This window comes from Coprinopsis cinerea (genome assembly GCF_000182895.1).
Source record: "Coprinopsis cinerea okayama7#130 chromosome 13 map unlocalized cont3.13, whole genome shotgun sequence".
Lineage (NCBI taxonomy): Eukaryota > Fungi > Basidiomycota > Agaricomycetes > Agaricales > Psathyrellaceae > Coprinopsis > Coprinopsis cinerea.
This window is the reverse complement of record NW_003307532.1, coordinates 751,084-766,021: the sequence shown is the minus strand read 5'-3', so window position 1 is coordinate 766,021 and position 14,938 is coordinate 751,084. Positions and strand designations below refer to the sequence as shown.

The following is a 14,938-nucleotide window of genomic DNA, read 5'->3' as shown; positions in this document are numbered from 1 at the left end:
AAGACAGGATGCACAGGCCTCACCACTGTCTTTCTGTGCACTGCATGGCGCTGCGGATGCACTATTCCCGCGAAAGCATGACGAATTCTTAGTGTGTCCTGCACCACTGCCCTGGTCTTCGGCCCTGCATACCACGGGAACACCCCAACGGTCGGAACCGCGACATCTATGGTTAGACAACTACCACGACCGTCACTTGAACCAAGCACTTATGTCCCCTTCGACCTCCGTTCCCCTCAAACGGCCTCACTACGATCCACTTATATCCCTCCGAATATTTCACAGGCGATCTGTTTCCGACGGGATACTTCGAAGATTCCGCGAGCTTCTCCAAGTGCACCAAAATACTATATCAGGGCAGGACAACCCGGGACCTGGTCCACCTTCCCAGACAAGGAAGTTCTGGAAGTTTATGCGGAGCGAGATGAAGCAAAACGATGCGTTGGGATCTTCCACGGGAGTGAAAAGTGGAGAGTGGTACAGGGAAATCGATGGATTGCGATCTGGTGTGGGCGTCCCCAAGAGCCACAAGGCTCGCGATCTTCCACCCTCAGCAGTCGGCATTCACCCCAAACCCGATCTTCACCCACCCCACTGGCGGAACGTTGGTGGATTTGGTTAGTTCTTGGGAAACGCCCCTCCCCAGGGATGTGTTGCAAAGGCCAAGTCGCAATGACGGCCCTGGATCCTGACACAACTGCACACTATCATTGGCCGCGATGCACAAGTGCGGATTGTGAGACTCGGGATACGGGAGAAGCTAGGGGAGATCTCCTCGATATCGATCTGGCGTCACTTGGTGCATCATCGTCCCGGTAGGCACAGTGACGGTGACTAACATATGAATCGGCGTTCATAGGTCTCAAGACCAGAAAAGGCGCGAGACGCTCCTCGACTTCAAGCTAGCTATTAATATAATGACTCGGACTGTGGTAACAGTCGATTCTGGACCCGTTGCTTTTTGTAAGATGCAATGTTCCTCATCTCACTTGGGCTTTTGCCCTCTCCTACACCCCTTCTAACCATTGAGATGGCACCTCTAGTTGCCCTTTTTCCAAATGTCACATAAATCGGGTTTAAGACGATGGGTATACCCGACATCAAGCAACTTCTGCGACCGTTTTACCCGCAATCGATACCACTGGGTCTTGTACGACCCGAAGTACTACTATTCCGCAGCACTCTTTCATGTACCGTTTCAAGTTTCAATAGAACGTTCGCGAAATCCGAAACAAAACACACGTATATGACTTTCCGAGTTCAGTATATGCAAACCAAGCGCCCAGGTTCAGACAACGGAAGTGGAATGCCAACGATCGTCAAGGGGCTCAACTGGAGCTCGAGGGTAGTACTTACGCAGGGTAGGAAATTACCTTTACAGCCCTTCACAACTCCCCTAATGCTTCAAGTTGCTAATGAAGATCCATAACGTCCAGACATGACAACCTTCAGTCTAGTAAAGCCAGCAACTTGATTCCCGTATCCACAGCAATACACCATTTAGCAATACAACATAATGCTAGTACACCTGTCCGTCCCGAAACAATAACTTAGAACCAAAAACATAGTCGATAACTCGAATCGAGTCGTAGAGAGCATCAAAAACACAGCATGGTAGTCTTTCTGTTGCTTGCCGTCCTTGAGCGCTAGTTGCAGTGCATTAGCTTGTCCTTGTCCTTGTTCATGTTTGCGATCTTGTTGTCGAGACTTGCTGTCCTTGAGGCTAGAAGCTTGAAGGTTGAGTTCGCACTCGCCTTCGTGTTTGACGCAAAGTCCATTCGGATAGAACGAAAGAGAATAAAATAAAGAATAATAAAAAAGGAAGCGAGAAAAACAGAAGAGAAAGCTACAGTTACAACAGAAACAACACTTCGAAAACCTTGTTGTACCCTTTACACGTTTTAACCCACATAGAACCCAACGCACGCCCGAACTCCCCAAACTACAACTGCGAGAAGGTCTGAGTCCGACTGAGTGTCCTCTTCAAACCCCTGTTCGGTTTACCTAGCCCTGGTCCCATCTGGTGCTGAGGTTGGCTAGGCTGACTCTCCTCAAGCGGTGGCGTATCCGTCCTCACGAGCGGTTGCGTGCCCGCAGGCTGCAATGGCCTGGTGGACGGACCAGCTCCAGGCGATGACGACGAAGGTGCAAAAGGTGACGAAGAGGGTCCAGGACTTGGGCTGTGGTGCAAAAGCGCGCCCCTCCTCTGCTGACTCTGCTCCTGGCTCTCGATGATACTCCTTGCTTCGGGATAGATCTCGGGGTCGTATTCCGACAAGGGAGCGGGGTATTGCTTTTCAGGTTTGAAAGCAGCCATGCCAGGCTGTTTATCCCAGTATTCGCGCGTCCACGGCTCGGGTTCCTGCTGGGATCCGAGAGCGGGTTCTTCTGCGTCGTCCATAAAGTCGTCGGGCACGTTATAGTCGTTTTGAGACTCCACGAATTCCTCCTCCTCAGCGACCTCGTCTCCCTCCACCTTGCGTCGCTTCGGTCCAGATGAAGAGTCCTCTTCAATATCCCCGAGTGACCGTTTCCGCCTCTCCATCATCTCCCTCCTCAATTGCAGTCTCCTCGCCCTCAAGACCTCTTCAGCACGTTCTCTTTCAACCCTCTCGCTCTCCATCTCCAACTCCATACGCCGCCTCACCCGGTCCAATCTCATCCACTTCTCACGCCTAGCCTCCATAACCTGAACCCTCTGCCGTTCGGAGTTGGGAGCCGCAACCAAGATGCCTCCTGCAATATATTCCCCTTCCTTCCAACGTACGATGTACGGGTAAGGTCCTCCAGGCCTCTCGTCCGCTTTTCTGAGCTCCTCGAAGTCCATAGCATGACATCGACTGTTCACCTCATCCATGGTAACCCACCCGATATCCAACAGCCGCCTCAAAACCTTTCCAGTGATGGGGTACAGTCGAGGTCGCTGTCGCAATCGATACTCATATTCCGCTATACCCTCGTATTGGTCGAACAGTTCTGCTACGGGTGGTCGAGTGGAGGGGACGTATGCGTAATCTCGGATTTTGATGTTGTGGGAGGTAAGGAGTGTGGCAAGTTGGTCAGCGTCGGGGTCGTCGATTTCTGTGGGCGCCAGGGAGGAAGCCCGCATCATGGCTTGGGACTCGGATGAAGACGAAGCGGAGGGTTGGGACGAGTCATCTTCCCGTTCTTGACTTTCTGATACCTCCTCAACAGGAGACTGGTCGAATGAATGTGACCAAGATGAGTGTGGCGAGATCGAGGAATCGTCCGAGGTTGGTGGTGATCGAGAACGCGTGTACGGTTTCGGCGAGCGGTAGGAACGTGCATGTCGTCGATGTACCAACGTGGAGGTTGGTGGTGCCAATGAAGAAGACGAGGAGAATGATGGAGAAGACGAAGAAGAGGACAGAGAAAGCAAAGATGAGCTCAGGGCCCTTTTCAAACGATTAAAGAAGCCACTCACACAAACACGGTCAGAATCCGTGGTGGAGGGCATCATCGTCACAGGGAATAAACCCCAATGACTCTGCGACCTCTTTAAGTTGGAGCTTGGGTTCTCGTGACTTCCATTCGTTTGTTGCGTCGGAGTCGATTGTTGTTCTCGCCCCATTGAGTCCGAGGGAGAGCCACCACTGCGGTTGCTTTGTTCTGAAATGTCGAGCATTTCGACGTCGCATACGTGTGTTGGTGGTTCAGATGCGGCACGGGTTGAGGGACCCGGACGTGTGTATCCGTAGATGGTGGTTGTGGTGGAGCTTGCTGGCTTCCAATGGCGGTGAACGTACGATGAGGTTGTAGCGGAAGAGGTTCCATTTGTCATCATTGAGTTGTAAACGGACAGGGTCATCTTCGAGCTGGAGCCAGTGGCGACGGTGTGACAACCCATGAAACCCTTTGGCAGTCCATGTATTGTGTCGATTGTAAGCGAACCAGCCATAGATGCTTGGAGTCGCTGATAAGTTCTTTGCTATCGGCTTGGTTGGGATTTGAATTGGAGCCTGCCGCTGGTTCTGACTTGAATCCTTCGGCTCGCTTGTGAAAACTGATCAGTGCCGTTATCGGTATAGTTAACTTCTAGCTCGTCGTTGTCGTTGTCGTCGTCGTCGCCGTTGCGCTCAGCGTCGTGAGCGCGAGTAAGTGGTTGTGGGGGACAAGCGGTAGAGTCGACGAGGGATGATAATGGATGGTCAGCGTTGGGAAGAAAGAAAGGAAGGAAACCGTCCGAATCGAACCGCCCTCTGTCCCGACGGAAAATTCCCACGGATGACAAACTGAGTCAACAAAAAAACGCGTGCCCCGGGCGCGGCGCCGACGTCCTTTCCGCTTTTGACCAAAGGTGCCCAAACAGGGAAGGTTTGCCGCGATCGGCTGAAAGGTCGCGACGCGTCGCGGAGTCGGCTGACACCCGCCATGCGCGCCCCTGTTGCTCGATTTGGGGAACAATGCATTTCGAAGACTTCGGTTTGGTCACTTGTTTGTCTTGGGTAGACACCAACAGATCTGTATGTAGTGACTCAAGATCGATCCGAGGAAGATGCAGATAAACTCGACCCCGTCACAGTGCTCACAACCCTGAAATATGAGCGAGGGGGCTTCTGACCTGGGAGCGCGACCTTCGAAGATATTCTTGCGTGGAGCTAAACGTAAGGCGATCCCTCAAATTCGTACCTCAATTTGCTCATCACATAAATTGCCGGAATCGTGCAGAAGAGTGGAGGCTAATCTACACTTCAAGTTTCCTCTAGTCAATGGCTCGACTTGCCATTCTGAAGGCCGGGTTCTTGATGCCCGCGGGGTATACCATTGACCACCAGGCTTAGCTTTGTCTGTAGTCCCCTGTGCGCGAATAGGAAGAAAAGCTGGACTTTTGCAAGACGATCAAGACGTTTGAAGTTACCAAGTGGTACATCTTGTTGACTCAACCTCGAGTCCCGACACGGCCCCGAGTACCAGCAATCATGAGCAGTCCGCCGCATCACAAACGCGGTTTCCGAGACTTGGGTTGTTCAAAGCCAACTCTTTCAGGCTTCCTCAAAGTAGTGTCAAGCAACGTCGTTTGCTATTCGCAAAGAATGATATTCAGTGTGTCGTACCGCGATAAGCGCCGAGCCCTCTTCAAATAGCCGCGGAAATCAATGCCCGACTTTTCTCACGTCAGGCCGTTACTTCTCTATCGAGTGCTTTGCGGAGGGTAGACAGCGCTCTCTCTCCCACTTTCTCTTCGCTCATAAGCCCAGACCGACAAGCAGAGCTCAGGCCCTTCTACCCACCCTCCAACATCCTCTGCAACCCTTTGAGCAAGCCGCAAATGACAACACCGGATCTACCTCCAGAGATATGGCAGGAAATCTTGTCCCATGGCTCACCTTCCGCGGTTATGAAGATGATGGGAGTCAGCCGTTTCCTTTTTGAACGTGCTCTGGACTATAAATACGAAGGGATGCGCCTCATCTCAGATGGCGAAAGAGAGATATGGAGATTTGAACAATTGAAGTACGTACGATCATCCTCCATCATCGTCTGGTGCTGAACGGTTTGAGGCAGTAAGCCCAGCATTGCAAGGCGTGTCCAGCGTCTTTACATCCGACCTACTTTTCTCCCTGCCAAACCGACCGACCCTCCTCCGGAGACTTCGACACCCGTCCGACAATACCTGGCAGATGCTCGTCGTGCTTGTCTCAAGGTTGCCAGTGGCCTCTGGAACCCAACGAGGACTGGTACAGATTTGGACAAGCCTGTCGACGCCACTTCGCGCCTCCTCGCAGCGGCTGCCAATTCCCTTCCAAACTGCTCCAACCTTACCGAGATATCACTGGTTGTGCATGATCTCGAACTCACCGACAAGTTTATATCCTTCCTACACACTCTCTGGAGTGCGATGGGAAAACAGGTCAGGCGATTCTCTCTCGCAACAACCTGCTCCAAGTTCCCAGCTCTTCTTGCAACGACGTTTCATGACGAACAACACCACGGGATCGAATCCCTCGAGTTCGTCATTGCCAACTCCCGATTCTCGGGTTCTTCAGAGTCGCAAGAAGCTGGTGAAAGCAGACGACCATCTGTTGAAGAAAAGAAAGCATCCACAGCAATGTCCCAATTCATTTCACTCTCACATCGCACCCTCACACACCTCTCGATCTCGACGGTTCAAGAATTCGACCTGTCCCAACTCTTCTCCACGCTCGCCCTCACCCCCTTTCCTCGCCTCTCCAAATTCGAGCTGCACTGTCACTTGAATACCACGATGCCCTCAAACTCACAGACTCTTGTCGATCTCCTTGACGCCAATAAGCAATCACTCGAACATCTATGCCTTTACCCTCGAACCGGGTTTGGGGCCTATTACCCAGTCGCAAGCTCCTTGGACAGTTGGCTGAACAAAGAGTTCACACAACTCACCCTTCCCAAGCTGCACACGCTGGAGGTCGGGCTACGACCAATGTTCGACTGGACCACCCAGTCGCCTATCACACTCCCCAAACTCGTCCCTGCAATTACCCCTCAGCTACAAGCCCTGGTCATCAAAAGCGAAGGAGGTTTCGGCGCCCCGGAAGTTCGAAACGTGCTCGAGATGACGGAGGGGAAGTTGGAAAGGCTCGAGATTTACGTCCACAAGTTTACACTTGCGATATTGGATTCGTTGGCCAACGAGTTGACGCCGAAGCTTCAGTCGCTCACCGTGGCATATGACAAGGCCGCAGGGTGTCGATATGAACTTGAAGAAAGAGCGACCCTGCGGTACCCCAAGTGGCCACTGAAACAGCTCAGAGTGGGGTATAAGAAGTCGTGTGGGATGATTCATCCTGACCCTGAGATGGCAGAGGCAATCGCGCAGGCCGTCCCGGGGCCCGTAGAAGTAGACGTTGAATACATCTGTCCCTGTTAGAGTGTGAATAGCAGCTTCAAAGAGTGAGACGAGGAGTTGTGGATAATCCATGCTAAGTCATTATTATGGTGACAGTAACGCTAAGTAGGTACACAGACAGACAGACATAATTGATACAGAGAGATACATATCATGATCAGTCAGAGTCCAAATGGGATGCATATAAACAGTACAAATGAGTCAATCAGGATGGAAGAGAGAGAGAGAGAGTCCAAATGAGAAACATGCGTAGAGGTCCGAATCGGTCATCACCGAACCATTCACATCCGACCAGCCACGGCCACTGTCGAGACATCGGGACCACCCATTGCTACGGAGGGGCCATGGCCGCTCTTGGTATCGCTAATATCCAACCGCTGGAGGGCCGACTGCACTACCTTGCCAACACATTCCAAGTTCGGGACCGCATGAGTAGGAATGTCCTGATTCACTTTGGGATCTGTGCTGTTTTCTTTGGAATAGGGCGGAGGGGATGAATCCAAGGGCGAGGAATGGTTGCTTGGGGTGTGTGAAGACTCTTGGGAGCTCGCAGAGACCGACCACGAGAAGGTAGTGGGGGCGTTGGGGTGGCCTAAACAGGATTCAAAGTCAGGCGCTGTGGCTCGCGACGACGTGATTGAAGTATCCACCTCCTGAGACGGGGCTGTTCTGCATAGGAGTCGCGGTACCCGTCTGGCACTGGAGGCCCTGCATCCCTTGCGCACCGACTTGGCTACTGTTCAAGATTTGAGGGTGCTGGTGTGCATATTGGATTGCGGCTGGCGCCCCAGCCATGAACGGGGGGTTGAAAAAGCCGTTAGGTACCCCGGGATGCATGGCCATCACACCCGGGTGGACAAACCCGTTAGCTGCTGGCATGCCTCCCATGAACGCGGGCGTCCCTTCATTGCTCTGCTTCATTTGGGCTAAAGCCTGGACTAAACGCAACGAGTCAGTATACTGGGTAGTGGAAGCGCCCTCAGATGCGTTCAGATATGCAAATAATACATACTCAATTCATCGGGAGACATCTTGCCAGCTGCTGTCAGACTAATCAGCCCTTCGGCCCATTTTTCGTTCACTTTCGCTGTGGCCTGTGTCTGGATGGCCGCCAGTTTGGCTTGCTCTTTTGCCTGGATGGACCCCAGCGACTCTGCGTAGTGGCTTCCGCCAGTAACCTTGGCGTTACCTCTGATATGGGAATGATGCAGGGTAATGCCACCTGTTGAAGTCGGGGGCATGGTCGACGGATCGAAACCGGGGCCAAGGTAGTCGAGGCCATAGACTTCGGCTGTCTGTTCGATGACACTGTCATGGAGGTGGAGCCGGTCATCTTTGTTCTTGGGCGCAGCGTCGGCTTGGGTTGGCTGTTCATTGACAGATACGCCAGGTTGAGTTTGTTCGTGAAGGTTGTTGGACTCGGACATGACGTCTGGAATAATGTGGATAATCTGGTTCAACACGCCTCGAGTTAGGGTGGGGTCATCAGCGAGGATAGGGGAAAGAGAATTCACCTCCGGAGGTAGTGGCCTGATGCTCGATGAGGAGATTGCTGGTGAGAGGATATCTGAAGTTTGCTGCTTTTCCAACGATTTCCCCACCTGCTTTTATGCCCCAACCCTATGCGAGTATTCACCGTTCATTTACCCCGAAATGCTACCTTCAAACAGCTGGAGGGCCCACAGAGAGTCATTGCATCGCCATCCGAAACAAGGCAGACAATAGTCATGTCAGGCGAGAACCAGGAAGAGAACAACGTCGTGCACACAAAGTCTACGATCGGCGTGAGGGCGCAGTGTTCGTTACTATGTAGTTGACATTGACTGCACAGGGCTGGAAACTGTGACAGACACGATGGGTGGAAAGACAAAGTGATGACGAGATGTGTGGGTCCACTCTGACGGGAGGGCATCGATTCGGGAAGCAAAAGCAATCACCAGACTATCTCTTCCATTACAACCCGTATAGCATTGACCGAAGACCATAGTTATTCAGTAATTAAACCTGACTCGGGGTTTGGGCATCTTTTTCTGCAAGACTGGGACGAATGGGGGCTCACCGGTATCAGTGAGATCCACCACTGTAGCAGCATCTTCCTTCCGCATTCATTCCCCCATACAGGCCTTGATCGACTCGTTATATCTGCACTAGAGGCAGATATGAGTCCTGAAGAAACGCTCTCGCATGTTCGATCGTTCATCTGATATGCGCTGGAAACGAAATAAGCGCCCAGACACTGCCCCTATTCTTAGGGTGGGCTCAAGCGATCATGATGGAATTTCCCCGGTCACATTGGCGAAGTCGGTTTACCTGGAATGACAAGCAATACAGTTACACTTGTGTCGTCCTTTTTAGGGTTCCTTCGATGATATAGAGTCGACACTGTTGTCAAGGGTCAGAGGGTACACACACTAGACCTGTGCTTTATGTCACAACTATTCACTGCCTTACTCTCGTCCGTCGACCTTCTCCTTCTGTTCATCTTCCGTCTCCCTCTTTCCTAATTTCTCCAGCACCTTCCCATGAGCCTCCTCACTCAAATGGGGTTTCCAATTCACCGAATTCCAGGGCTTGACATTCGATCTGTAGAGCTCATCGACCTAGATGATTTGAATTCGACGTGAGAAGACAGTCCAAAGCAAATTCGGGCGACAAACACACCTCTTCAAGTGTCAGTCCCTTTGTCTCAGGAATGAAGAGGTAGACATAGACATATCCGAAGATAAGCATGCCGCAGAAGATCAGTAAGATGAGTGGGCCAATCCTTCACGGGCGCGTCAGTTCTCGCACTTGGAAACAGCGAAATGACAAGGGACAGACTTTTCCGCGATCCTTGGTGCAAAGAATGACAGCAGGAAATTCCAGAACCTAAAATAATGTATGTAAGCCCGTAGATTTAAACCAAACACTAGGAAATGAAACCTCACCAGTTCGTGGCACTTCCCAGTGCAATGCCCTTTGGTCGTACACGGAGAGGGAAGGACTCGCCGAGGTAGACCCATCTATGAGGAATTCTATCAGTACCACAACTGTGTACAGAGATATTAAACTTTGTACTCACGGTGTGGGTCCCCAGAACATTGCAAATGCAAAGACGTGAAGGACAGCAAACGCGATCAGTGTGTCTCCTGTGTTTCAATTCAATTACGTACCCGTCTCCCCAAGAACAAAGTAGAACGCACCTCCTTGGATGTTACGCTTGGTGAGCTCCTCAATAGGCGTCCCTTCGGGTGCAAGCGTGAAATGTCCCACAAGCCCAGCCTGGGGAAAGGAGAAGAGTGAGGAAAACGGAAGATTTGCGATGGGTATGTCCACTTACGATGATCGAGCATCCAGCTTGAAGCAGAGCTCCAGTTAACAGCAGGCGTCGACGACCCCACGTCTCGATGAACCTCTGCAATATCGCACGTTAGCATCTCGGTTGCACGTAAGGGAGAATAACGATCACTCACCAACGCAGGGACAGTCCCAACCACGGACACTGCTCCCAAAATGACCTGAATGACATATGGCGAAAGTCTCGTTCCAGCACTCTGGAAGAACGTATCACCATAGTAGTCTAACGCCCGATGAATCCTGATCAGCGGGGACATCAAGTAAGTCGAGCAATTCACTTACAATAGAAGTTTTGCCCATTCAATTGTTGCACGAACTGCAACATCATCCCGTTCATCGTTCTCTTCCATAGCGTATTCCTCTTGCTGAAGCATTCCATCCATGTTGCTTCTCCGCCTTCGTTTTCAGCGTGGATGGCATATTCAAGCTCGCCCAAGAGTTCGTCGACAAGTGGAGAGGGTTTTTCGGGAGTGTCTGAGAGTCCGTTCAGAAGGGCGACGACCTTGCGAGCTTCCTCGCGGCGATTGGTACCCAACAGGTGTCGGCTGCGGTTGTCGAAAGGTTAGGACAGGTGGATGATGGTCTGCGATGACTTACGGAGATTCGGGAAGGAAGAAGATACCGGAAAGCATCACGAGGCCCCAAGCCAACTGAAGTCCAATGGGTATTCTCCATGAAGCAGAATTGGGGATATGGTGCGTTGCCAAGTCGAATACATAGCTCAAGAACAAGCTACACTCGAGATCAGCCTGGAACCTCTTGAAGCAAGCAAATCACCTACCCAAAGATGATCTGCAGCTGATACAAAACCAAGAGCGTTCCTCTCAAAGCCTTTGGTGCTGTCTCACCCGTGTACAGCCTGCGGAAGTGCCCAAGTTTAGCACCCAATCAATTCCGACGACCTGAAGCACTCACGGGACAATTCCAGAAAGCGCGCCCACTCCTAGTCCTGCGACAAACCGCCCGATCGTGATTTGCGCGACGGAGTACTCAGTAGCTGTCTGGATAATAACACCAATGGTGAAAATTCCAGACCACGAAAGGATCGATGCACGACGTCCAAAGCGATCAGATGTGAACGCCTGTGCAATGGCGCCGCTGGTGACGATTCCGGAAAGGAAAAGTGAGAACCGAAGGCTTTGAGTTGCCAGACGGGCAGGTGCTTACACAAAGGTCCTAGAATGGATATGAGAGAGAAGGACCAGAGCCGTTGGAGCATTGACTTTACCCGGCAGATAGAAGCGAAGTAATGATCGACGTTCGAGAACTGGAGAGGAAGTATGTTCCGTCGTCTGCCTGCTCTCCGAACCTTCTTATGAAGTCCGGCATGATCAAACATCCCTAGTACACACATAAGCCTTAGACTAACATCAAGGACCAAGTGGTAAATGCTCACTGAGATGACACCGATATCATATCCAAAGAGGAAACCTGAAGTCGTGCAAAGCATTAATGACGGCCAACGAGATTCGAAGACTGGCAACGACTCACCTCCGAATGCAATGAAGATGGCCAACAGGATGGCATATCGGTTAGTCGGTTTGGCGATCTCCTCAGCCATGACTTCTTTTCTCCCAGTAAGAAGTGAGGGGAAGAAGGAAGAGGAAGCTGGCCAAAAGCTGGGTGCATTTGTTCGTTATGAGGGCAGCAACGCGTCCCACCCAGCGCCTCAGAACCACAATGAACAGGGTGGTTCTTTGGAGCGTGACAGACCCAGATGACCACGATACTCGGCCTATAGAAGTCGTTCGGGTGCAAAGATGTGGAGAGAAGCCAACGTAGGAGAGTTGCCGGGCTTCCCTGAGGCAAGGTTAACGTCAAAGAAGTTGTAAACGAGGCTCCTCCGTCATGTCGGCCGCGTTGATAGGTCCCAAGAAGCCCATTTGTTTTGATAAAGATAAACTTATGTCCGTGTTGTTGGCGGAAAAGCGAGCCGCCCTGAACTAGGTTCGGGGAAATGGGTGTCTCGATGCTTCGTTTGTGAATATTCGACCCTGCTAGTGGGGAACTGGCAGATATCTGCCCTTCAAGTCGGTGGCTGGTCGTGTGGTCTGAAGGCGGCAGTAAGCCACGTTCCAGCTGCCAGCAAGTTTCAGAGGCATGTAGGCAACATATGGGTCAAAAGCAGAGCCAAAGAGAAATGATGGGGTCCCACTGCGAACATGCGTCATGACTGTCTTTCGGGGAAAGGTTCAGCATCAGCTGGCAAGCGCGTCCAGGAAAACAAATGGCAGCACATCTTGGCAAGTATAGTACCTTCAAGGTCTGGTCGTCCGTTGGCGATATTGTATAAACCTACAGGAGATCTCGGTCAGTTTGGACCGTTCAACAACACAAATTAAACGTCAAGAGTTCAATCGCTCCCAGGGGCGAAGCCAGCACCCACCATTGCCAGGGAATGTCGACATTGCCGTGGGCGATCCGAAAAGGTTGACATTACCAAGATTCAGGCGGCTCTGTGGGACGAATCCTTCCATCGTCGAGGTTGCTAATGACAGTTCAGTAGGGAAAAGATAGTGCCCTTGTCCTGCACGCGAGTGCATCCAAGTGATTCGTGCTAGACTCCTCTGTTGGTTGGCAGCGGGTGTCAGGATAAATATTTTAACCAAACCTCAAGTCGACATACCTTGGCGATGAAACGGTTCTGCACCAGTGCAAAGAGTTACCGCTCTTCCAGCACCAGTTCCTCCTCAGGGTCGCAAAATGAGGTTGGAATATTGGGGTCGCAACTGAACTGTCCCAAACTTCCAAGTTGTGTGATAAAAAATCTGATTCGTCCTGTGATGGTAGACCTAACACTTTGGCATTCTTCGGCGTCCTTCCGTGCGGATGCTGCCGACGACGACTGACGACGACCGTGTCGACGGTGTCGTTGAAAAGCTGGAAGAAACTTCAAGAAAGTGGACTCGGAAGGGCCGGCAACCCACTGGTTGAAGCGGAGATTGATTTCGTGAAGGCTTTGCCTCCGAGTCTAGTCTAATCTTGTACTATAGTAGTAAACTCTAACCAGATTCAAATCGTATCCTGATCAGCCACAAGCCGAGGTTCTACCGACTGCGTATCTGCGACTTGACTGGAAACGCCAACCTGACGAACAAGCCGTGCCAGTTGCTCCAACAGTGTACTCCTTGTGTGCTCCACGAGCGTAATCTACATCACTGAGATCCACAGAACCGTGACTTCGACCTTCGACTTGCGAGGACTGCTTTTGGCTCGATAAACTGCACCTTGCGGCGATGTCAACTCAACCCCTGCCCCTAACTCGCGTTTCCAAATTGACCCTGACGTTCCTTGTCGACAACACCATCGAATGGATGACCAAACTCCCGCCAGGCTTCACTCACGAAATCGTTCATCACATCCACGACTCGCCTCTCGATGAGGAGAAAGGGGTTCCGCTCCTGAACTTTGACGACTTTTGCTGCGGGGCCCATGGTTTTGCTGTCTTGCTCGAGACTGAGGTCGATGGTGAAGAACACCGGGAAGGAGCTGAGGAGGCAAAGATGAAGAAACACCTAACGCTTTTCGACACAGGTCCCGACTCGCTCTCCCTTGTTCGCAATATCCGGGGGCTACAAGTTCCCATTACCGAAATAGAGCGGGTCGTAACCTCGCACTGGCACTCGGACCATACCGGCGGGTTACTTTCCTTCCTGAAACTTCGAAACGAATGCGTAGAGAACAACGTCACTACGCCCCCGAGGAACTCTGCAGATCCAAAGTCGTTCTCGGGCCAGCCTGCGCTATCAAGTCCTGTACCACCCGTGATTGTTGACGTCCATCCTTCCCGACCGATTCAGCGAGGTATCGCACCTCCACCCTCTCATAACGTCATTTGCGCTATCCCGGCGGACCCGTCTTTCGAGGAGATCGTCGGCCTTGGAGCCACCTTGGAAAAACACAAGGACGGTCATACAGTTGCCGGAGGGACGGTGTATATTAGTGGAGAGATCCCTAGACTGACGGACTTTGAGGGCGGATTGCTGGGGGGTGTGAGATGGGTTGTTGATGAAGAGGACAACAGTGTCGAGGGTGGGAAGGCGAAGGGAAAATGGGTCTCGGAGCCTCACTTGATGGATGAACGCTACGCTGCAGTGGATGTTGAGGGCAAGGGCCTGGTCGTGTTTAGCTCGTAAGTACACAGAGCTCGACTTCATGATCCTATCCTAACTTGATTTTCCAGGTGCTCTCATGCAGGAATCATCAACGTCGTGAAAGATGCTGTTAAAACTTTCAATCGGCCTATTTATATGGTAAGCTATTTTCCTATTGCTGTCCTACTCATACTGAGTTTATCTATTTCAGATTGTGGGTGGCTTGCACCTGGCCTCAGCAGACCTCCATCCCCGAATCGAACCCACCGTCGAATTCTTATCCAATTCACTCCGCCCATCTCCAACCTATATTCTACCCATGCATTGTACCGGTTGGAAGGCAAAGGTAGCACTAGAAAAGGAGCTTGGGGAGGGAGTCGTCCCTGCTGGGGTTGGGCATAAAGTAGAGATTGTTGGATCGAAGGAAGAGGGAGGTAGAGAGAGGTTGTGGGTTCAGATTGTAGAGAGCTTGAAATGACTACCGCAATCAGAATATCGTGCCTATGGAGCCTTAGCACCCTCGCCCGCCACGTCCCGCTTGTGAAATTGAACAAAGCGCTCAAGATATTCTTTGATTAGAATCCGAGCGAGAGGCGGGGCTCCTGCCTGTCAATAGGGGCCAAAATTCCCCTTTCGTGATTGGAGCAAATAAACGCAAAGT

At 51.6% G+C, this 14,938-nt stretch overlaps 6 protein-coding genes across 6 annotated transcripts; 3 read left to right on the top strand and 3 right to left on the bottom strand.

Moving 5' to 3' along the window:
- Positions 1-211: 211 nt before the first annotated feature.
- On the top strand, positions 212-906 carry CC1G_04777 (hypothetical protein; the record flags this gene model as incomplete). Its single annotated transcript, XM_001838281.2, has 2 exons — positions 212-617; positions 860-906. 2 exons carry the CDS (start codon positions 212-214, stop codon positions 904-906), a joined length of 453 nt encoding a protein of 150 aa, XP_001838333.2.
- Positions 907-1,942: 1,036 nt separating this feature from the next.
- On the bottom strand, positions 1,943-4,167 carry CC1G_04776 (hypothetical protein; the record flags this gene model as incomplete). Its single annotated transcript, XM_001838280.2, has 2 exons — positions 3,446-4,167; positions 1,943-3,199 (listed from the first exon to the last, which is right to left on the bottom strand). The coding sequence occupies exons 1-2, from the start codon at positions 3,479-3,481 to the stop codon at positions 1,943-1,945; spliced, it is 1,293 nt and encodes a 430-aa protein (XP_001838332.2). The 5' UTR covers positions 3,482-4,167.
- A 1,123-nt stretch (positions 4,168-5,290) lies between these two features.
- On the top strand, positions 5,291-6,868 carry CC1G_04775 (hypothetical protein; the record flags this gene model as incomplete). Its single annotated transcript, XM_001838279.2, has 2 exons — positions 5,291-5,475; positions 5,527-6,868. 2 exons carry the CDS (start codon positions 5,291-5,293, stop codon positions 6,866-6,868), a joined length of 1,527 nt encoding a protein of 508 aa, XP_001838331.2.
- A 260-nt stretch (positions 6,869-7,128) lies between these two features.
- CC1G_04774 (hypothetical protein) lies at positions 7,129-8,274 on the bottom strand (the record flags this gene model as incomplete). Its single annotated transcript, XM_001838278.2, has 3 exons — positions 7,129-7,439; positions 7,498-7,785; positions 7,860-8,274. The coding sequence occupies 3 exons, from the start codon at positions 8,272-8,274 to the stop codon at positions 7,129-7,131; spliced, it is 1,014 nt and encodes a 337-aa protein (XP_001838330.2).
- A 1,020-nt stretch (positions 8,275-9,294) lies between these two features.
- CC1G_04773 (sugar transporter) lies at positions 9,295-11,744 on the bottom strand (the record flags this gene model as incomplete). Its single annotated transcript, XM_001838277.1, has 16 exons — positions 9,295-9,447; positions 9,509-9,611; positions 9,668-9,715; positions 9,775-9,849; positions 9,909-9,975; positions 10,030-10,108; positions 10,167-10,241; positions 10,300-10,406; positions 10,466-10,728; positions 10,781-10,915; positions 10,965-11,042; positions 11,099-11,281; positions 11,351-11,359; positions 11,412-11,524; positions 11,580-11,614; positions 11,675-11,744. The coding sequence occupies 16 exons, from the start codon at positions 11,742-11,744 to the stop codon at positions 9,295-9,297; spliced, it is 1,593 nt and encodes a 530-aa protein (XP_001838329.1).
- A 1,675-nt stretch (positions 11,745-13,419) lies between these two features.
- Positions 13,420-14,755, top strand: CC1G_15798 (metallo-beta-lactamase superfamily protein; the record flags this gene model as incomplete). Its single annotated transcript, XM_002910032.1, has 3 exons — positions 13,420-14,315; positions 14,367-14,436; positions 14,489-14,755. The coding sequence occupies 3 exons, from the start codon at positions 13,420-13,422 to the stop codon at positions 14,753-14,755; spliced, it is 1,233 nt and encodes a 410-aa protein (XP_002910078.1).
- Between the last annotated feature and the right edge of the window lie 183 nt (positions 14,756-14,938).